General features: G+C 41.6%; 1 protein-coding gene across 1 annotated transcript; it reads right to left on the reverse strand.

The window, feature by feature from the left end:
• Positions 1-61: 61 nt before the first annotated feature.
• On the reverse strand, positions 62-24,149 carry kiz (kizuna centrosomal protein). The gene is made up of 15 exons (XM_085343095.1): positions 23,977-24,149; positions 23,529-23,591; positions 22,956-23,118; positions 21,658-21,726; positions 19,810-20,425; positions 19,478-19,727; positions 16,547-16,666; positions 15,769-15,933; positions 14,494-14,644; positions 12,404-12,560; positions 11,928-11,990; positions 10,487-10,573; positions 10,010-10,079; positions 1,655-1,701; positions 62-159 (listed from the first exon to the last, which is right to left on the reverse strand). The coding sequence occupies exons 1-15, from the start codon at positions 24,147-24,149 to the stop codon at positions 62-64; spliced, it is 2,292 nt and encodes a 763-aa protein (XP_085199221.1).
• Between the last annotated feature and the right edge of the window lie 37 nt (positions 24,150-24,186).

Here is a 24,186-nt window from a genome sequence, read left to right on the forward strand (position 1 = left end):
TCTGCCGCAGATTTTGCAGTGATATAATATAGTACATTAAAAAAATATCTCAGTGGAAATATCACTCATAGAAGTCATAAATGCCATCGCTGTTGAAAGGTTGAGGACGCAAGGCTGCTTCAATCTCAGAGTTGCTGTCATCCGATTGACCCCAGAAATCTATACAGAGAGGTACAAAGAACAAAACACAGGATTACATTATTGTGGCAGAATGCTCACTCCAAGCTTCAAATGGACCGTTACTGTCGACATCTTGAGAATAAGTATTTTATTTCTATACTCACTTTGTCAAGGTGAGCTTACTGGAATACTTAGAATCTTAACATTCTTCCTTTTACACAGTTTATATACCAATTAGCCATAACGTTAAAACCGCTGCCAGGTGAGCGTGTCTTTACAACCCATTGGTCTTCTGGGAAAGCTTCATTGCTGACATTCACGTCGATGTTTTTATACTTAAAACTTTACAGACTGAACATGGCTCCGCGGCAAAGCGCTCCCCGACAGCAGCAGCCTCTCCCAATGCAATAATGCGCTCCGCCAAAACTGCGTTGAGGAAACCGCGCCGAGCACCGATGGGACAAAGGTGTTATGGTGACAGAAGGGGGTCTGAACGTAATTATAGTCAGGTGGTTTTAATGCTGCAGCTCATCAGTGTATGTGTTCAATGTAGGTCTTTTGTGCTTGGAGAATTTTGGGTCTGATCACAGCTGTACATGTACAAAAAAAATCAACCAATAACTAATTAATAAAAAAAATTCTGAGCTTGGCCAATAAGAATCCAAACTGTAGTTCATTTCAAATTGGGACAATTTCCCCTTCATGATCATCTTCTTATGCATCTTTGGACCTAGAGCTGTGCACTGTGAATTCCCTAGGATCAGTTTGTCAGTGTAGAGTCCCACGCTGAGACAACTCAGGAACATTTAACCGAAACCTGCACTGTGATACCTTTGTTTCCAAGCATCTAATGCACTGAAAATAGGGAGGTCTCCTTTGCTCCACTGACACAATTCTCTCAAGTCATCAGCTCTTCTCCCCAGATTTGCCTCCCTGCAATTTGTTTAATTCCCCAAATTTGAAAATCAAGTTAAGCACTGCCGATTTAACACAGTGGAGAAGATCCAGCTCGCGCTGCAAATGGAGGCAGTCGATTCAATGAAATCAAATGTAGCAGCACTGATTAAGGTGGCCTGGTGGTCCATGGGAACTCTCTGATTGCAGCTCATAACATTAAACATCGTTTTGCCACTGTAGAGTCAGCAATGTTCTCTCTGCTTATTATTTAGAGCAGTACCTTAAATGCCTCAAAGTTCAGGGCTGTTGTTTAAGTTGACAAAGACACAGCATGTCCCCTAAAATAAAAGCATTTTAGCTTTTTTATTAATTGAGTTGGTAGCGCTTGCTTCAAATTAATCTTTTAGGAACCTGACTTGGCTTCATGGTCACATTTTATACAGACATCCTCAAAAAGGTCCAGCTGCATTTAGAGAGAAATTTAATCAAATAGATGGTATTTTTATGAAGCTTAAATTTTTGAATAATTTCACAGATGTAAACACATGGATTCTCTATGGTGATCCGTTTGGTGTCATTAACCTCTTTTTGACACTGTGTGTTTTCACTTAAATGAAATAATTTAGTGTACACTCACCTTTTGACTGTAGCGTAGAATGAGCCTTTGAGCTTGCCTTCTCTCTCCTGGAAACACAAAGATAGTTAATAGCCTTGTGAAGTTGTGACCCCAGGCTCTCTTTGAGAGAGATTTACTTTTTCACTGCTGAAAAGAATGAAGAGAAAACTTTAACATGACCAAATACTGCAAGTGAAATACGTCAATTCAGATATCAGTCTTTGTAATCAGGTTACGGACTACACACAAACTAACCAAAGCAGTACAATAGAATAAAATAAAATCTTTGTAAAAGAGCATCCATTTAACTTTGGTGATATTTAGTGGCTCGACTCAGACAGTGCACTCGTGAGAACTCCCTTGACTCCTATTGTAGGCGCTTGTGATTTTGCTATGTGGTTGTTCATTCACATGTTTGGCATTTTGTGTGTAAACTCACAAAGGTAAAAGAAATCTTGTCTGAGTATAATAAAACACACAGACAAATAAATCAGTCCAACTGGCATACGTACAACAACCAAAACAGACTTGCGTGAAGACGCCTAATTAATTCCAAAAGATGATATTTAATGGCTAGAACCATCGTGGCAAAGGGAACTTCCTTGACTCCTGTGTAATTGTGCCAAAGGACTTCCACAAGGCCCTCTTTATTCAAAAATAGTCCAAAGACAGGGTTGCCAGGTTCCCATAGCTCTGGTGATATCGCTATGTAAATGTGTGACCTCCGAAAAGGCTTTGATCTGCCTCGATGCATATGCAATAAGGCCCCCTGTTCCACTTTTAAAGGCCTCCTCTTTAATTTACATCATCACAGAGCCTATTCAAAAGCCCACAATGTATCCTCCTCATCGCCCAGGTTAGCATACACATCCATACTGCTTATTTGTTGGGTCTCCTATATTTGATTCTTTCTTATAAAAAAAAAAAAAATGATGCAGAGTTTCAAACAGATGAAAAATCTGGTCCGCTTTTCCATCTGCATCAATTCAAACCCGTGACCTCTTTGATTGTCACCCTCTCAATCACCCTCATCTCCTCATCACTCCCTCTTGGCACATGTGACTGTACATTGAGTATAAGGACCAAATTGCTCTGGCTGCGTTCCAGTTGCTATTTTCTAAACTTAAGACCGAATGAGAGAACAAAGATGCACCTCCCATTCCTAACTGTGAGCAGATTGCTCTGTGCTACAAGCTATATACCGCAGAGCCAGTCTAATTACTAGCATATAACCTTTACATTCATATGCTGATAGGACTTCCTACAGGACGTTTGGACGACTCGTGCATCTGTTCAGAGAGAATACTGAACCTCTGGCACTTAAAACGCAATAAAATCAAAGCAGGGAAGCAGTAAGGAAAGCAGTGGGGGGAGAAAACAAAAGCTATGGCCTGAGAGCAGATAATCAGCCTGCCTGCAAGCTGATGGTGAACTGAATGTAAGAGCTGTGGATTTCCAAAATGTGCTTATTCGTGTAGAAATATCTCGCTAAATACACACATTTATGTAAATAAAGATCATTCATCTTTTTTTTTTTTTTTATTGTGGCTTAGATCTAAAGTGCTATTATTGATTTTTAATATATCCTCAAACAGTATTTAACCAATGATGATACTGTGTTATATACTGGTTTGTCTGACCAAGCTAATAGAGGAACTGCATCGATAAATTAATTTGTGTTAATGTGTGTTTAACACATTAACACCTTCTGTCTGTACGGTGCATAAAATGAATTACCTGCGTTATTTGGAGAGAACAGGATTTATTTTCCTTTGTTTGCACTACAGCACAAAAATCATGACGGACACAATGAGGAAATCCAAGTGTTATCACGATTCAGCTTTCTAAACTGAATAAAGTAAAAACATTAAACTACGGCAAATAGTGTATCCATTTACAACGGTTAGGCAACAGATCCCAGCCAGACCCTGCAGCAGCAAAAATACAGCAATAATCTATACCATTACTTCCTCTCCTTTGCCACAATAATAGCTGTTACAGCGAGTAAATTGGGCTTTTCTTTTCTCGAACTTCCCCTCGGGATGGGAATGGCCTATCAGCTGTTCCACTTCAGTGAGGGACAGGACTGATTTCAAGACGGGTCTATTACCATAGAGAGCCCAGCCTGGATCTGACCTCACCAATCTAATATTCAGTTTCCATAAACATTTATGCCAGTTCATCTTCTGCTGAGTTTCCCTTAATTGAGGCAATGATCTGAATATGTAAGACTGAGCTGGCCAGTGTTTTACAAGCTCTGCCACACAGAGGTGAATGTAATGTGTAAAATGATGCAAATTACAGCTATTGTAATGTTCTTTTTCAACCCTGCACTCATTCGCTTTTCATGGCCTTTGCAGTGGTTTCATATTGTTGTTTATCTCGTGTTTTAACAGTTTTTTTGTCTACTCTGCATTAGAGTTCAACATAACCTTTAAAATGTATGAGCTTTATATAAATTTGACACACATAAGTATTTCTCTCAATTTCTCTTCTTGTTTATTTTGTTTTTTTGTCAAGTAAAACACTCTTGTTTTTCAACGTATGATAAATTTACACGCGTGTGTGTGTATTTTTACATTTTTATATTTTGCGTTATGACAACACATTGTCTGTCATTACAATACAAAGGTAATGACAGTGTGTGAAATATAAAATCTGATAAATATAAAATTTAATATCATGTTATGACACATTGTAAGAACAGAAGTTGGTATCATCAGCTAGAAATGACACACTTCTTTAAGATTAACACAATCTGTCCATGGCAGAGGCTTCAAAGACTATTCTTTACATTTTGCTCTTCGTGCCATTTTACTGCTTTACTGTTGTGTGCTGTATTAGCCTGTGGTAGTAGTTCAGCAAGTAAGTATCTAGTCTTCTACCACACACATACAAAAAAGCTACTGCTTTAGCTCTTGGCATAAAAACCATGTTCATGCTGTAGAGCTAAAGGAGCGCAGAAATGAACAAAAGCTACAGTCGCACAATAACTCAAGTAGGTTGACTATAGTATGCACTTTATAATAACAAAACCTTTATTATAGTTAGATGGCAATACATCAGTTCCTCAAGTATAAGGATACAAACCATCTTCACATAGACTGTAGTAGTTTTGTGAGCTGCAGCTAAAAAGAATAGTCTTTTTGAAACCATTGAAGCTGTATTTCACTTATGACCAACAGTCACATTAGGGAATGTGAGGACTATTGGAAGAAATTATGCTTAGCAAGGATTTAATACTGCTGCTGATGGCTAGAAAATTGCTTTTATTTACCCCATCTTTTTTAAGCTCGCCACCCACACACACACACACACACATCGTAATAACACAATAGCGCTTTTGTGCAAGGACAATCATGTTACCACATATTTTACATGCAGAAACTGGATTAGTGAAATTGAATAATGAAAAAAAATTGGCACACTTCTTGTGGATTAACACAGTGATTCACTTATGTGAGAGTACCTGGGATTTCTGCAACTGTGTTTTAAATAATTCTCTGCTGTTTTTTGTAAAAATCCTACGTTTGACTCTGTGAGCACCATCTCGATCCAGTTTTATGGAATATTTCTCATTTTCTTGAGAAACAAATAAAAACTACTAATACAGTTTTTTTTAACACAGTTAAGTTGCAAGGTAAATATGACCTATTATACTAAAACGTGTTCATGTGCAACAGTTAAATCTGGACCGAACAGGGAAAAAAAAGCAAAATCTCACATTTTAACTTGACAGTGTGTCAAATTTACAATTTAAGGTCACGTTCATGCTAGAGTCATGAGACTAAATCCATGTCCTTGGACATATTTAAGATTTTTTTCATGCATTGTCCTCCAGTTACATTAGGGAAAATGAATACTGTAAGAGGAAATAATGCTTACCAAGCATTTAGCACAGCCTTGCCAGCAGCTAGAAAACTGCTTTTATTTACCCTGGCTTTTTTTTTTTTATAAGCTTCTGCCACCCACACACAAATGCTAATAGCACAATAGCACTTTTGCGCGGCTGTGCTCGTCTAAAGGTAAAGGGAGACCCATCACCTCATCATTCCCATCAACTCCTACTCCCATCCCAGCTATGACCCTGCAGAAACATTGTTTAGGCTCCGTTTAGATGTACTCTAACAGGCCTGAATGGTAGCAGGATATAGCCCTCAGTGGGGGCAAACAGTGAGAGGCAACTATGGGTGCACTGTGAGTGGGCGCTCTCTAACATGTGAGTGCTCTCTGCTGGCAATGAGTAAGTACTGCAACTCAGAGAAAGAGGCACTGGGCCAATGATTTCAACACAGCGGGCTCTCGTCCTGACTGGTGGCAGTCTAGTGGAGACAGCCAGTGTGAGGGATGGATGAAGGACAGATCAGGTTACACTTTTTTAAACGCCTCATCTAATCGAGGGTGGACTGAAATTTGCAGGCTGTCCGACACAAAAATTGCAATAATGTAGAGAAAACAGGAAAATAAAGCACCAGAAACATCTGAGTAAATGAATCCAAGCTGCTTTGAACAATAACAACACGGGTCACATGTGCCGTCTTTGGCTTTAAAGTTTTGCGTCAACCTAAACGAATCCCAAAGTTAAATAAAGTGATCACAAATAAAATGTGAAAACACAGAAACAGAAAATGCCTGAAAGACGGCTTCTTTTATAAAAGAGCAATCAGGCATTCATCCGTTTCAGAGAGCCAGTGCAGCACAGTGACCTCCTCTGGCTGGAGTCTCTAAATGCTGCCTTTATCTATTCATGGTTGTTTGTGGTAGTGGAGTGGTGGGGGTGGGGTGGGCTGGGTGCAGCTAACATACTGTCAAATGTTTACGCACAGAAAAACAACTTTGTTGCCTGATGTTATAACCATAAAAACATTTAGAAGAACAGATGCAGTATGGGTAAAAGGCAGCTCGGTCTCACACGGCCAACTATTCTGCTGTCTTTGTGCTCCTTATGTCGTTTTTGGATTCTGGATTTGCGATTTTCCACCTATTAATACTTCTTTGTCCGTTACCGTCTCTCTCTCCCCCTCTATGTCCTGCTTTCTCTTTTACGTGTCCTCCCCCCTTCTCAGCTCTGGTCCCTCTCACCCCTCCATCTCTCCTCCCAGTGAATTGTGACATGTTCACATAGTCTCCACATGTGTGTGTGTGTGTGTGTGTGTGTGTGTGTGTGTGTGTGTGTGTGTGTGTGTGTGTGTGTGCAGGAAAGACACACACACAGCTTCTGATTTTGACACACTGAATGATCTGAGGTCGAATGCTTGAGCACATCCTGTTGTCCAAAGCAAAGCTGTAAACCACTAATTGTTGAGTCAAGGTTTTTGTCAAGCAGGCACTAGGCACAACAATCATCACCCCGTCTGATGGCTGCAGATTTTGTTTTGTGTGTCTGTGCACATGTGCTTGAGCATCCCCCCCCGTCTCTGGATCAAAAATGGGGATACGCGATGGAGCGGGGAGGGGGCATAAAAAAGGTATTAAAAACCCCAAAATAAAAACAAGAAAGGAGTGCCATCTGAAATGCCTACAGTAGAAAGGAGCACAATGTTTCTTTGCACGAGAGGAAGCAGTGGCATGCACTCGCATACAAAGGGGAACAAGTGGTCTTTACATGGAGTGCAGCTGCTTATTAAGACTCACTCCTTCGTGCATTATTCCTTTCATGCCCACTCAACCACAAAGTGATTTTACTTTGCTACTCACAAAGACAGCAAAAGATTTCTAATGGACAAATCCTTCATAAATGTTGCAGATCAGTCGCTTCCCCGCGAGTTATAATACAATAAACAGAACATTCCATAAAAGTATCTAACTGAAAAACACTGTGTGGGAGAGAGCGAGGAAAAGAGAGACACTGGAAAGCAAAAGAATATGAAAGAGCCCAATTCTCTCCAACTTCATAATAGTGAAATGAGCACATATAAATGTGTTAAGAGTATCTCTTTGCATCTTGTATAGACTGCATGTATTTAATCTGTAAAGCTTATTAAGACCCCAGTCATTGCTATGCAAAGCAGCACCCAGTGCTTTTCTCTCGCTTTTCAGCTGAGTGCAGTGTTTGGCCAATAGCACTGGCCCCCCGCCTCTCATTCTGCATTCATAACATGCAACATTTGCACAATGTATCTCTCAAAGGCCCTGAATAGAAGGCCTTAATACTCATGTAAACAACTGCAAACCAATTACTTAATGAATCAGGCCCACACATAATGAGAAGCCTCACAAAAGGCTATAAATGCATTTTTTGCACCAAAGCCTCTGCTTTAAACTACAATCCCTCTGCTGTAGTCTAGGCTTAACTGGCAAATCATAATTATTGCCTAAGACAACAGAGAGGAAGCCATTTTTTTATTTCGAGTCCAGCACCATCCTCCTTTTGAAGTCACTCATCAGCTCGCTGACAAAATAAAGCAAATAATTAACACAGACAGGGGAGAGGAAAACACAGGAAGACGGCGAGGAAGAGGGGCAAACAGATTGAAAAAGGGTAAGAGAGAGAGCGAGACGCAAAGAGAAAGAAGGAGGAAAATGGGGCAATGTTACGCCTCTGCTTAAGCACAGGGCTTCCAGACCACTTGTGGAAGCAATAAAGAGCAAGAAGTGACTGTTGTAAGTGGAATGCTTACATCTAAGCGTTGAGGGAGAAATGGCGCAATTGCTGTATCAGAGCGGCAGCAGGTAAAAACAAGTTACAATAAAGTCCTTCAAAATACTGCTTTAAATTACATTTAGGATGAAACCTGTTCTGGAAATGCACAACAAAAAGCAAAAACACAATCCTTCCAAACAAAGAGATGGGTGTTGGGTCAAGATGAACATTAAAATGAAACAAAAATTGTATTTGTGATCCAAAGGAAATCCAACTGTCCCAACAGCTGTCATTTACTTCACTAAGTTTATTTGTGACTAAACCCTCTCCATGTCCAACCAGCCATCTCCTCCAGCATCCTCTGCATTGTATTGCCTCCCTCCCCCACTGTGTTTAAGCATCAGGGATTTATCTATTTTTAAGAACTAGAGAAGACAACATAAAACTTATCAGTCTAATAATAAGAGAAATATTGTTCAAAACTGCCTGAAAGGGTTATTAAAAATATATGTTGTAAGTGGACATAAATAAAACTGAACTGAGCAGGGCAAATGTTATGATGTAATATCATTTTACTTTACATTACTTAATATGGACTAATTACAGCATCATCTGTGCACGAGCTGTTTTAACTCAGACTCTGATCTCTGACCTGGATCCTTACATAGAGGAGTCCAATATCACTGCTTTACAATTAAAGTTCTTTTATCAGTAAATGTCTATTCAGGGCGCACAGCCACTCCGAGTATGACCAAAGACGTGCTTGGTGCTTCCTTCCACACTCCAGTTGGAATAAAGTGTTGGCCATGCATAACTACCCGTTTTTCCAATTTCTCTTGTGTACACAACTTGTGTCTCATAACTCCTCGTGGCATTTTGTTTTGCAGTCTAATTTCTGTTCTGCAAATTTTGTTTAATCACAGATATTGCGGACTTCCCATGCACATTAATGACAGGGAGATGGGCACCATCTGAGAGGGTCTGGGCCCAAAATTGGCTCATGTTTATTAAAGAGGTTGGTCACCCGGGCTGGTAGTGGCAGACATCAGCAGCTATGAGGACCACAATAGAGCCAGGCCATTAGACCCTTCCCTGGGCTAATAGGCAGACTGGGAGCGCCTGCTTGCCAGGCCAGGGAGATGCAGACTTCAGCCCTTGTGTCAGCATGGTGCCCAGTAATCACATGAAATCAGAGAAGATTATTCCTCATAACGTTTACCCAGCCATTACTAGAGCCCAAATGGTTTGCAGTGAAGAGGTGCTCTGAGGACCTGACATGCAATTGCAGATTTGATGAAGTCGTGTTGATATTCAAATGTAACCGTGGCGTGGTTAGTTTCCACTGAGCTATTTATCATTAGATGTTCTTTTCTTAACCACTTAGAGCTCTGATTTGACCAGCCTAAAAATGTTTCAAGGGTGAAAAATGAAAGGACATTTGTCCTTGTCAACACTCGAGCCGGCTTCTTCCAAAAGCGTTGTCCCCGATTCTCTTCTTGACGTGATATGTTTGCATTTCGACAACAAGCCTGAAGACAGTTTAGGGCTCCAATTTATTTTTGTGGTAGCCGATCTGCTTTTGAATTCTAAAACCTGGTTGAACCCAGCAAACGGTGAGTAAGAGGGGGCTTTAGGGACCTTTTGTCTTTGTAAGCGAGTTAATGGGTGGCACCCCCTTGATCTTATGGAAATGAACAGGGAATTATGAGAGCAGCCATGCAAATGTACATCAACCACTTTGGTGTCTGGTGGCCCATTTCGTGTGGCCCGTTGAATAATAACAATGTTCTTACCGAGGGTAAGGGTCTTGATGTGAGGAGCTTTTGGCCCTCCGCAGGTCCTCTTCATGGCCATGATTTATTCCTTAAAAGAGCAAACAGGGCTGGATGAAACCATTTGATTTCTTGATTGATCTCATCACAAGCTAATTTACCTTGTATACTTATATAGAAACATGTAAGGCTAATAGCAGTGCTATGCTATGAGTACAGTGAATTCGTATTCAAAGTATGTTTTTTAACAATCCATTTGGAAGTTCTTGCATCCACCCTGAATATGGCGCATATCACAAATCATGTGATAACTAAAATCTATGATATGTTTTGTGGAGTTAAAATGGGATAAAAATGGGATTTGTTGAAACTTCACTGAGCAGAAATGTGAGCATAGAAGAGAACTGTTGCTTCTCATGTCCACGTATTTCCTTGGTAACCAATGATTAGGCTCCAGTTGTTCCCTACTTGACTGGAAGAGTGGACCACATCCCTTACCTGAGAGGCTATCCTCCTCCTCCTCTTCAGAACTCTGCCGCCTTTCCATCATGGCTGATTGTTTAAGTAACTGATATGCTTTTGTCTCTATTTAGGGACACACGTGGACGCACACAGGCACAAACACACACACACAAAGTCACGGTCAAATATTTGCTTATAACCCAGGTTTCCAACTTTCACAGGTTTCTGTGTTTGATGAGACAACACGCTTCAGTGGCTCCGTTTTTTTTGTGTTTTTGGTTTCATCACTTAACAGAGTGGGTGAGAAACACTCTGCTCATTCAGCTAAACTGTTGATTCAAGCCTACAGTATGCAGCAACAGTTTCCATGAGACAGCAATCAGCATCTCACATTATCTCAGCATCCCCTACCAGGAAGGGAATGATTGATTTTGTGTTTAAAAAAATAAAAGAAACACTTGTAATTACTTTCCGTGACACTAAAAACGGTATCATATTTGAGTGGAGGAGAGAGACTGAGCTGGCAAAAATCAACAGAACAGAAGTACATAATAAATGGGCTGTTATCTCACTGATGTTACAAAAAGTACACATTCAAAGAAAGAATGTGAAAGGCAAAGCAAAATTGTGATCTTCTGTGACCAAGTCCTAACAGTTTCAGCTAGGATTCACAATAAAAACATAGGTTTTAATCATTGTTGAAAGCCATACCATGTTTACAGTGCATTCCAATCTCCACTTCATACAGCCACTGCTTTTACACGTAGTCTCAAAAACCCCAGCAGGTCTACAGGCGTGCATGTTTTGGCAATTACTATCAGTTCCAAGGTCACCGTTTTTGATTGTGACATTGATGTCGCTCAGCACAGCAAAATCCTTCCCTTGCAAAATCTTTAGTCAAGTTGTTTTTTTTTTTTTTAGCTGGTTATGTCTCTTTTGATTAAGTGTAGCGATTGGAAACTGGACTCATTTTGCTGGCTGTGCACCTTAGGGATGCGGACACATGAAAAACCCAGTAGGAAATCTGATAGCCAAGGGTAGTATAGGATTGCTTTACATTTCAGAGGTGCAGCTGAGGGATGGGCACACCAACTGCTTCCAGGATGCCGTCACATCTAGTATTTTAAGTCCAGCCTTGCCGGAGCATTGTTTAGAAGATAATGAGAACCGATGACAGATCTTTTGCGCTTCCCACCCTGGCGCCCTGACAATTAAAGCGGCCGCATTATGCTGGGGCAGTGAATTATCAATTTTGCTAGAATGCCTCAGACCGAGCTGAAAACACAGCTAGTGTTTTCTCGGAGATAATTAGAGAGAACTAGCACAGCTCTTCAGGTGGGACTTTGACCCTGGATTCACCTTGATCATCCTGCCTCAGCCATTGTGTAAAAGAGCCCATTATTCACTGCAGTGGGAAGAAAACAAACCACAACATAAGGACAGTGTGAATGCTGGGGCACCGGCAATGCCTTTTTACCTCTAATAGGACCACTTTCCACAGGGCTTTCGTCCTGGCTGTCCTCTTCAGCACTTTGTAGTTCTGTAAGAAAGGGAAGCGCATAGTGAGAAGCAATGGCAGGGAAGAAGGGAGTCTAGGGATAGAAATGGGAATGGGGGGGTCTTTCTTTAGCTCTGAAAGGATGGCTGTATGAAAACTGCGCTGTGAGGGATTTATATAAAAAAAAAAAAAAAAGAAGCTCTATGGTGAAATTGATTTCTTTCATGAAAGGGAAGTTTTAGTACTCTGCAGAGTTGGTCTCCAGAAAAAAAAAGTCCATATTTCTTCCAATTAATGGTCTTGTTACATGTGACACAATGACTTATCACAGCGTGGAATCACAAAGATCCATGCTGGATGTTTTGTTAAAACCCAAACCCATATTAACGTTTCATTAGCATCATTTTCATAATTAGAATTGATCATGTGATATTATACCAATCATCTTCAGTGACCTTGGATCCGTTGCTTCCATACGGGCCTGGCAGGCTTCGCATCCCCATCAGCCAGCAGAGAAGGAGGACCACATAAAGAAGATAAGTCACTCTTGTCCTCTGCTGAGGGGCACTCCTCACTGGACCGGGACAGAAGTGTCCTCAGCAGCACTTTGGCCTGCGAGCAGCACAAATTAAAACCACACTCTTAATTGTTCTCATTTTGTGAAGGAAGTGTCAAATTGAACTCTCGCCGATTAGGCAAGTCATTTACTTTGGCCATGGCTGCTCGCACAGAGGTGCAGCTGTAATGCGTGTTCAAACGCCAAGAGAAAATAACTTGAAATTGTCTCACTCGTTTAACTCAAAAAAGATGATTTCGCACACTTTCGCTCCCGCTCTCCCTCTCAATCACACTTTTTTCCTCTCACTTTTCATCCATGAGATTAGAGAACTGCCTAAAGAATGCAATCACCCCGGTGTTAATGTGCAACACGTCCCAGATATCTTCCCTCTTGGCTGAGAGGATTGAGACAAACTACTCTCTTCCTCCCACTCTGCTCATTTTTATCTCTGTGGAGATGAGGATACACAATTAAGAGGAGCTGTTCCAGGAGATGGGGAGCAGCGAGATGCCACACGCCGATTTCCTTTCTCTCCTTCTTCCCTCCCCCGTATCAAATCCTGCCATCACCATTTCTCTTTTGTGATCAAAGACTGCCTCTCAGCCTCAGATGGCCATTTGCAACTTTTAATGAGCGCTAATATGGAGATGATCAGGAGGATTTTGACAGTGACAAACTTTAAGTGCATTGTAAGTTGTTATCAGTGGGTCACAGTTATGACTGACAATGTTCACGCTTTCATTTGCAGAGAGCAGAAGAGACGCAAACACAGGACAATCTGAGTTTGCCACTTGGTATTTGATGCTGCTGCACAATAAAAACTGTCTTGATCCTTGTCCCCGATATCCCTCTTTGTTCCTTTTTTTAGATTTAGTCAAATGTACCGTGGGTTGAGGGCTCTCGCAGACCCACTGCATTTTAAATATCAATGAATGCAACTGTTAGCACTTGAATATTCAAAGGGCCTCTTTGAGTGTGTGCATGCGAGCTGCATGCTCCCATTTGTCAGAGTAGCCAGGCTGTGTGGCAAGATGTGAATGGAAATTTCTGTTTTCTCTTGTGTGTGTGGAGAGTAAGCTGTTGTGTGAGAGGACAGAGAGGAGAGAGACGGAGAAATGGGAGGACGAGACGGAGAAATAGATGGAGATGGAGTGAGGACGCTGAAGAGAAAGAAAGATTTCCACTCAGGCTTTTCCTCATGTGCTTGGATACAATGATTTCGATGGCAGCACCCCTCTTCCTTTTGTCAGTGCATACTTTTAAGAGGCTGCACAGTCTCCCTCTTTGCTTCTCTCACTGCGTCAGCAATACTACAGCCACAAGAACCCACATAACATGAATCCACAAAAATTAATAAGACAAAAACCTGCATGTGTAGATAATCACTCTGGCAGCCAGATAGTGGGTTTGCTGACATGTCTCTTGACATCATCGTTGAGCTCTGAGTGGGAATATTCTTTGTCATTTCTTTCTTTGTTTAATTGAGCATGATCCACAAGGTCAATGAGTGGGAAATTTAAAATAATCCCATTGAGTAGAAGGTCCAAATGGCTCCCTCGTTCAATCAGACCCAACTGACGGCTATACTTTTGGCTAATACTAAATTAAAAGCAAGTGTTTCTCAGATGAATACACCACATGAGATGAAAGAAGCCAAGCTGAGGCTGTAATTTGCGATTACGACATGGGTCAGGGTTTCCCTTCTGTCTAGGTCAATGTGTGGAGCAATCTGATGAGCAGGAGGCCAGGGCTTAGTTTCCAGCACGAGACACAAAGAGGGCATTTAGCAGTAACTGCACTCCTCTTCAAAAAAAAAACACGCAAAGGAACAAGCAGAGAAACAAAAACACTCGCTCATTTGGAAAGAAGAGGGGAAAAAGGGGGCCATATTTCTGTGCAGATATCAGTGTGCTTTCGGGATGCAAGTGTGTGACCTCCTGTTTGTTTGTGTGCATGTCACTGGAGTGGATGTGCCTTCGACGCTACCTGGTGGCTGTAGGTGGCATGACGGCTGAGCAGCAGCGGCGTGAACAGTTGGACCAAGCGCTCAGTGCTGAGGACGCGGCGCTCCTTGAGCACAAGGGCGTGCTTGAACCAGCGATCCCACAGCCGAGCAGCATTAGGAGGGAGGCTGGTGCTGCGGTGAGGATGGGGGTGGGATTAGACGGAGAGAAATAGCGGCTTTGTTATTGAGCACACAGCAGGAAATACGAACATAAATCATAATTATACCCGCACAAAGTAAAAGATAATTAGATAATCAAGAAAAGTGAAGAAGCTGAAAAGTTTGGAACACCTCCAGTATAAAGCATTTCTCAGAGCTCTTCCTTTAAGCAGCCTTTTTAGAAAGGGTTATCCTAAAACAACTCAGAGGTGATGGATTATTAATGAATTCCAGTTAACACTGAATAGACACAGACAGCAAAATTGATTCAGGTTGAAAAACTGAATAAAAAGGTCGAGGTCAGCCAGGAGGGATCTCCAGAGGAAAGAGGGGGGACACTGTTAGATGTGCTCCTTTGAATTGACTATATAGCAGGAAAGGTCTCAGTGAAATCAATAGAGTATTGAAGCAGAGCATGGATTTAGCTCAGAGTATAACTACTCATTATCCAAAGGACTGGAAGTCGCAGATAGGGCATTTTAATTTACTCATGACATTCACCCACGCAGTGTTACTGTGTGAGGTGACACCAAAGATGACCTTTTACATTTGTGGACAAGGGAGACTGTATCAAATAGTAGCATGAAATCTCTCTGACTGCTGTAAGTGCATGACCCTCCCCACAGTCTAGTGAAGGAAAAAAATAATAATAATAGTAACATAAAATCAAATGCACACACAGCCATCCATGCGTACTGTAAGGTGGTTTACTTTCCTGAAGAAAAGAAGACAAATATCTATTGAACTCTGCAGCTTTTACAGCACTGATATTTGTGCTCTGAACGACTCCATTGTGAGGTGGTACAAGTAGATAATCACGCAACACCCAAAATATCACCAACATTTTATCATAGATCTATATATAAACAGCAACAATGAATACGCTTACATAACATGTATATAAGCATAATTTTTACATCATCACAATTCAAAAGTAAATGAAAATATAACCCTAAACAAAAACTGCAACTGCACACAAATAAGCCAGCCTGTGGTTTTGTTTTGTTTTTGCAACATATGAATCCATAATATAAAAAACATGCACAGGCTGATGTCAGTTTCTGGCGCAGGATTCACAGACAAACCAGGAGCCTTACCTTATTTCATTAGGCTCAGTGCTGGCCTGATGAGCACACACCAGATCCTGTGGTAGCAGGCAGCCCTTTTCTGTGCTCCATGACAACCTCTGAAGCTCATGAAGGACGACTGCTCCACACGCTCCAAGGTCCTCGTCATTCAAGCCCGCTCCATCGTCACAAAGGCTTCCCAATATATAGAGAGCAGTCAGCTATTGCCATGGAGCTCTGGGCTCTGCCAGCAGGTCAGGAGTACACAGCATACATCGAACAACTGCTAATACTTCACACACAATATGAGTATAATCACACACATCAAGGCGCATGCACTCCAGCTCACATAATATCACAGCATGGCTAAACGCTCTACCAAGGGTTGTGACACAAAATGGCCCAAGATGTTGTTGACATCGTTCACAAATGTGACGTTTGTACAGATGGAGAGCTTCGCCTTTGTTAATCAGTATTTCACTACTGCTGTAAATGAATCGTGACGTAGAAAAATCTTCTACAAAAACCAACCTTTATCTAATAAATCATGTGCACAATGCTCTCTCTGCCCAGTAACAATTCAGCAGAGCGGTTACTATAACAATCCCACGTGTCTGAAAACCCCTCAGAAATAAAGATGCACGCATGGCGGTAATGGCACTTCATCTAATGTGAGAGCCCTCGGCAGAAGGATAATATGTTTTCCTCATCTGCACAAACTGCCCCCTTAAATAAATATGTGTAGCATTTCATTCAGACATGGGGAGACAAGTTTTAAAAAGTTTGAAGAAAGACACTAAGGGTGTACCTGATAATTCTACTGAGCTCGAGTCCATCGACAGAAGAATCCCCGTACACACTGGCCTGTTCGCTGCGAAGTCGTCCTTCAATGCTGTCTAGCAGATTAAAGAGTCCTTCCTGGGAGAGACTTAAAATAAATTACCTATTAGTGTGGTGAATGAACAAAAAAATGGAAGAGGTCACGTGATCGATAGGTCTGATATTTTTTTAAATGAAAATAAAACTATGATAACATTTTTTCCGGGCGATTTCCTTGAGGTACTCAAGGCTTGCTGGAGAATGTGATCATTAAACTTCCACAATACAGCTTTTCAACAGTTCACCGTGTTCGTTGATTTTGCCACGTGTAATAACAGGTTGCAAGCGAAGAGCTCGACAAAACCAGCATTCAGATCCGGAGCTTGTTTGCTGCTGAATTAATGTGGTATCGAGCAGAGTTGGTTAAATTGCGAAATAATGCTCGAAACGAGTAATATGACGTTACAGTTAAACTCCATTACCGGTTGTAGCTCGTGCATAAAAGTGTACGGAAAAAGAGGGGCCTCTGGATGATTTCCTTTGGTGAGAGATTTACACTTTAATCTGGTCCTGTGTGCGGCTACAAAATGAGAAATGGATGCCTAATGCATGTGGATATTGAGAATCCATCTCTTTCTTGAGCATTAAGCTCTGGGTGGCCCTCATTGAATTCTCCCAGAAACCCCAAGCCGAGAGATCCTGAGCCCCCTTACATAAAAAGAGGCCAAAAAGAATTTATGACAATCTGTAATGGGCTCTTGGGTTAGGGGTCAGCAAACAATTGCTCCCTCTTTTTTGCAGGTTGTTTCCTGGTAACATCCTGATTAAGCTGGCAGCTTGAATTATATCCATGACATTCTGTAGTGTGCAATACATCTGTGCCAAGTCCTCTTCAGTGTGGCTGAAGTAGAATAGGCAAAAGCTCTGTCTTTTTTTTTCCCTTTCCCTTATTGCCAGCGTGGGCCTTGAAATAGTCATCTTTCTCTTTCCACTTTATTTATCAACGCTCTTCAAAAAGAGACCTTTAGAGAGTGAGAAAGTGAATTAGTTGTGTTTTCCTGCAAACCTCTCTCTTTACTGTATTGTTGCCAGCTTTCATGTCAAGGTCTCTAACCTCACTTTAGATGCTACTATTGTCCGTGTGTCCACATCATCAGGAGTGTATTGTTAGCCAGGAAGAAGAGGTCAGCCTCTCTGCAGCAGTATTGCTCTACAGCGTCGAGTTGTGGCTCTGGGGTTATTTATCACATGGAATGGCCTCACCATTGAGTGACTGGTGTCAGGCGAATCTCACCATCCAGGCACAAATAGCAAGTGTAACACACAAAAGGACACGGAAAATATAACCACAAGTAATAACAGCACACACTAAGTGCAGTTACACCTGCCTAAATCTGGGATAGGCCCAGCACGCTGTCAGAATTCACCTAAGAAAATACAGAGTGAAAATTTGCGAGACCTTTGCTAAACTAGAATTTAAGCCACAGGAAAAAAAATACCTGAGCAATGCCCTAATGACACTGCAATTACAATTTTTTCAAAATCCTATACGCTTTAAGCTCCATCTGTGGGATTAACTGGGATTTTTAAGAAGCCAGTGTTAACTGTATCACATGCTGTCACCAATCAATCAAACCCATGCAGCACTTCAGACAACACATGTGAGAGCAAAGCACGTTGAGGGCATTGTGATGGTATTAAAAATTAAACTATACAATATTTGAGTCTGTAGGAGAAATAGGTTGTTTTTCCCTGACTGTTGGGGCGATATAAGCTTTAACCTTAAGAGAAATACACGCAGGATAGAGACTGGATGCTCTGCGAGGTTTACATCAAAGCCTCTGGTTTTCTCCTCATACAAAGAAGCTCTCCGTGTTAACAATGAAAGCTGCAGCCAACGCCATTGTCTACCCAGCACAGCCTAACTGAGGCTCCTCTTGGGGTCATGCTATAAAAAGTATAGTCGACCACACATAAACACAGTCGGGCACAAACAAACATGCAGCACTCTCAGAGAGAAAACATAATCCTCCACAATATTTTTGATGCTCACAGAGAGCAGACCAATTAAAAAATAAAGCCTTTCATACCAATAATGCTCAGAAATTACTATTTATTTTTGTAATTACAGAAAAAGAAATAATATTTAAGAATATAGTCCATAATGTGACCCAAGAACAGAGAGAAGGCAAACATTAAACAGTGTTTTTTTTTTTCCTTGAGAGTACAGTGAAGAAAAAAGTGCACACAAAATGAAGGGTTTTTTTTAAGAGCATAAGAGGTGCTGTTCATAAAAGACCTCATACTGTAGCGAAAATGCAAAGGCTCTCCGTGCAAACATTCACATAGGATTTTCTGTGGCTCTAACCCCATCCAAAATGATCCTTCAACTCAGAGGCCATCATCACGCTAAGGATTTGTGGCTGTAAGTGCTGTCCACATGCCCACCCCTCCACAGCACTCTATGGTGCCACAAATTTCCTCCTCCACTGGGGACTTCCTGAGGTCTCTCAAGCAGAAAATTGCTCTGTTACAGCATTATCTTGGATTATGGCAATATTGTTGGTGACAGGTCCCCAGCTCTCCCTATAAGATGCATCACTGCCACCGCAGCTGCTGCTGAACTACAGAGAGGACGGTGGCATGAACCGTGACTCCCACAATCCTCTCTGTCAGCCTCAGATGTGAAGGTGGAAAGGAGGAGTTTGCGGCGTGTTCACTCGCTATCATCAACAGCCCTCTGTGGTTCGGCATGGCCATGCAGAACATTCTCCTTGCTTAGCCCGCTTAGCCTTAAATTTTGGGGAGGGAAGCTGCTGACTGCACTGAGCACCGTTTGAGGAAGAATGTTAGTGTTTTTCTTCACTGACCCACTTTGAAAACGTCAGACAACAAACTACATTAGTCATATATACTGTACCTTTTCAAGGCCCCCACTGCAGCTTTGCTGTTTAAGTGGAGTGTTTTCTTGGAGCCATTAGAGTGCAGAGACGATTCAGGACTGTGCTGGTTGTGATCACGCCTTCCGTGAGTATCATTACCCTCATGTGCCCCACCCTCTGGTGCATCCTCCTCCAGCTCAGATTGTGTCAGAGAAATAGACAGGTCACTAGCAGTGCTCTCTGACAACTCCACATCTGAACTCAGTGTGCTGACACTCTCACTTTTACCTGGATGTAAATATACAATGTAGTGTAAAGGAAAAAAAGTGCTTTAAAAGATTCTAGCACAGACAGAAAGATCACTGCAAACCTGTTCTCTCTTCAGCTTCTTTTCCCAAAGTGGTTTTTAGCATCAAATGGCCGTGACCTCTCTCTTCATCTTCCATCGTGTGTGCCTCGTGAGCCACCTCTTTGGAGTCGGTGTGTTCTGCGATGGAATTCTGAGTCCTCGTCGGGCTTCTGCTGCCAGGAGATGGATTCTTCTCAGGCCCTGTCAAGGTCGCCAAAGGTGAAGGTTCCCGTTCATCATCACTTCCAAAAGCCACACCGCCAGCTGTGCCTGTTAAGGCACGAACAGATGGGAGCGGCCCCATCGTTCTTTCATGTTTGTCACTCAAATTACCGTCGTCAGGGGCATCGTTTGAGCCTGAAATGTCATCTGATAAATGTGCTCGGTTGCTGGCGGCATCCTCTCCGCCGACTGTGAAGTCCTTCAAAAGGCCACTTGGTAGACGCTCGCGGGAGTGCAGGCTGCGATTGGGTGAATGATGCAATGCTTGGTGTGAGTGTACACTTGTGCTGCCAGCTTCTGCATCAGGCCCTCTGGAGGTCTGGTGGCCCATAAAAATTTCCACTGGTGCTTGTTTAAAATCCTTAGCTGGGTGAGAGACGTATCCGTCCTGGTGCTGTGCACGAACAGCTTCAGCCTGCACTCATGAAGAAAACAAACACACACACACACAATATATTCATTTTATCAGCTAAACTTTTCATTACCTCATAAAATATTTTTTTCCAGGCATGAATATGGATCGCTTAAAATGTCAAAGTTCTTGTTTCAGTTAAATAAGTGCTATTTTGAAAGAATTTCAACTCAAGTATGTCAGCTATCCACTTTAGAAATTTGAATAAATGTAGCTTATTTGGGCCAAGGTCAGAATTCTTTTCACAACATTTTTCAAAAGAATGTCTCAGGATCAATGTTTTAACTTTTAATCTTATTAGAAATCCTTTAGACAAGTTTTGATTCATGTCTGCAATGTCACCAAGGGCGGGGAGAGAGAGAAGCAAAAAAGCCTCCCTCCAAACATAATAACAAAAAGCATGGCTTCTGTTTCTTTTCTGATAAGCGTCTTAAATACCAAACAGTTAGCTGCTTAATAACATTCACTGTAAACCATGCAGCCTGCCCAGCAGATCCACAAAGTAGGTAAAAAAAGAGGAAAAGTTAATTTCTTGGCTGAGTGATTCCATCGGTAGCTGCAGGGCAAAGTAGAAAGTGTTTCACTAAAGTAGCAATTGATTCTTCTATCAATCTGCGGCACGCGTGTGCTCTTCCAAGGAATGTATTAAATATGAAAATCATATCCCGTTATCATCTGTCTCCAGCTTTCAGCCCGGTAAGCTTCCCTTAATGAATGCTGCAGCCTGAGGGACATGCACACTGCCAGCCAATGGCTTGTATGCATAATGGAGTGACGGTACCATTTTGCTCATTACAATATCGACAGACTGAGGGGGGTTTTGCACACAGTTACAAGTGACTGCTCTAGACAGCATGCTCCAAGTTATTATGAGATGTCTTAGACATTTCATCTAAAAGAGCTTTAACTGCTTTAAGTGAAGGGAGAAAGCAGCCATGGGCTTGAACTACATCGCTTGTACAGATTCAGCAGCTAGGATTAGACACCTGTGTTATTACAGATACACAGTTTAAATGTAGACTCTACAGATTTACCAGGCATAATGTCTACGTTCCTTTGTTATTCCAAACCTAAAAACGTAACTTGATAGAACTGAAATTAGCATAAACCTTTAAACATTGGAAAAAAAGAAATAAGTACCATTTATCATCCAAAAAATATAAAACAAACAAACAGAGTGCAGGTTACCTGATACATAAAGGATGTGATGTGTGTGATCACATGCTATTGCATACCTTTGCTGGTTCCCGCTCCATTTTCTTCTTTGCTTCCATAAATTTGGAAATCTTTTTCAAACACTCAGCCTGTATGAAATAAGACTGAATTAATAATTAAAAGATAAATGACTTCTTTAATATTCAACTGGCATGTGTCATGCAAACTCGTCTAACCTGTCTGAATATTAGCTGGATGTGGTGTAAAAGTGGGGGGAAAAAAAATAAGGAAAGTAGCTGAAAGCAGCCCCTATCAGTAACAGAGGGTTTTCCTAAGTGAGTGTCCTCTATGCAGACGCTGACACCCCTTAGCATTTTCATTTGGCCGGGCGGACTCACTGCCTTACTGCCAACTCCAACAGAACCTTTGCCACACCTTTAAATTACAAAAACAGACCTTTAAAAAATGTGTCTTTTAACATACAGCACAAATACCAAAAATACAAATACAATAAAATCTAGATAAATATACATGCTAATCGGAGAGGGAATATATACTCACTGTCTGTTTGAGAAATGTGTTTTTCTTTGTACCAAAAGCATCACGGTTCAACCAGAAAAAAACCGTGGTTGATTTTACACAATGGAAACAAAGTGCAACAGGACGACCAAAATAACAGCAAACATGCAGGACTCATAAAGCATCAAGAGGAAATAAACCAACTGCTTGAGGGGAGAGAATGGCTAAATCTCTGGAGCACTTCAGAGTCTCTATATTGGGCAATTAACTCGGTGAGTCATAATTAGCCAATTTTGTTAATTTGATATTAAGCTGTCAAGCACTGTCGTTGAGTTTTAAGTGATAATCTGACTGGCTCATTGTTTTCTCCCCCGTTCATTTGCTTGTCATGATAAATTGCACAGTTTGAGTGTTTACTATTGTCACATCAAGCCATTGCAAGCAAATGTCTACTCTGTTAAAATTGCAGCAAGGCATTAAGGCAAATGAGCATCAACAACACGCTCATTTATAAAAACGCAGCATCCCTAATAAATATATATATTTTATATATACCTGCACATGCATGGGCGGCCATTATTCCAAAGTTAACCTCGTAGAACTACGGTTTTCTTAAACGTACAGCTTGGACAGCAGTAATTACTGGTTATTACACGTGAATCTAAAAATGTCAGAAGAAAAGTACAACTGTCAAATCTGATTCCACCGCAGTGAAAGGAGTGTTTGTTCATACTAAAAGCCTGCTTTCAGTACGACTCCATGATGACAAAAGCTACTCCACTGAACAAATGAACTTGAGCAAATGTGTGTGTGTGTGTGTGAGAGAGAGAAAGAGAGACAGAGCATGTGTGTGTTCTACCTTTTGTTGTTGGAGGGGGGCATGGTCAGGACTATATTCCTTCATGCTAATTTCTATGCACTCCACATCTCTCAGAAGCTCAAGGTTTCTCATTTTCGCTCGTGCTTCCCTGTCACAGATTTCCTTGAGATAACTGCGCAGTTTGGAACACTTTATCTGTAAGCTGAAGGCAGTGGAGAACTATTATTCAAAAGAAATATTATCTAAGAGCATTGTCAGAAAATAAGAGCTCGACTTCTCAGGAGAAAAGGTTAAGCACAATATGTTTTAAATTTAAATCTCATTCTCAAGTCGCCCATCAACCTAAGCCCTGCTGGATGGACCTGGCATGTTGGTGTTTATGAGACATGATTTACATCTTTTTTTTTTTTTTTTTTTAAAGCAGTGTTATGCTTGTACACATTGTATTAAATAAAAACTGACATAAATGCCTGGATTGTTTATTCCCAAATGAAAATAATAAAACAGCTGTCAATCTATGAATACATGGGAATTTTTTCAAATCAATTTCATATACAATGATGAAAGTCCACTCACATATAATTGGATATTTAACTCAAACCAGTGACTTACGCTCTTTTATCGGATCTGGAGTAAGCAAACAGCTCCCTCTCCAGCTCCAGCCTCCGTTTCTCCCTGCACACAGAGCGCACAGAGAAGGTGTTACCCACACACACCGCTCCAGCACCTCCGTGGTTTCCTGGGCTAATTATTGCCAAACCGTCAGACTTATGAACCCAGCGAGCTTCCATAACACACATGCTAATGCAGGATAGCAACTTTCATGGGAACTTGACTAACTTTCATTAATACGCAAACGCTAATCAGTTACTGCTTTATACACATCCACGAATCCAAGTAAGCAGGCTAAAGAACTAGCTTCTGCTCATCTCTGTGTACGCGGACTTCGCTAGGAAGCTAACGGGTAAGGTGAGGCTATCAGACGGCAACGGTGACAACTCGAGTCCGCGGTTCTACGGGGCCGTGCTCTTTATAATACGAAAACACCAACTGTCCTCACCTTTCGTGTATGCTCTGCTGAGCTGACGTTATCCTTTCGTAGTAGTGGTCCTCGCTGCGAGCCGAGCTTGCCATTTTCTCCCGCTTTTGGCGCCGTTGCAAAGCCGATTGGAAGAAGAGGCAGACGAGGAGGAGGGGGAGAGGGGGGCCACTGGTGTTTACGTTGGTTGCCATGCGCACCGCTTCCCAGAAAGCCTTGCGGATAAACACA

Source organism: Diplotaxodon limnothrissa, linkage group LG19 (genome assembly GCF_057381915.1).
Source record: "Diplotaxodon limnothrissa isolate DT_005_m linkage group LG19, D_limnothrissa_male_GT1.1, whole genome shotgun sequence".
NCBI lineage: Eukaryota > Metazoa > Chordata > Actinopteri > Cichliformes > Cichlidae > Diplotaxodon > Diplotaxodon limnothrissa.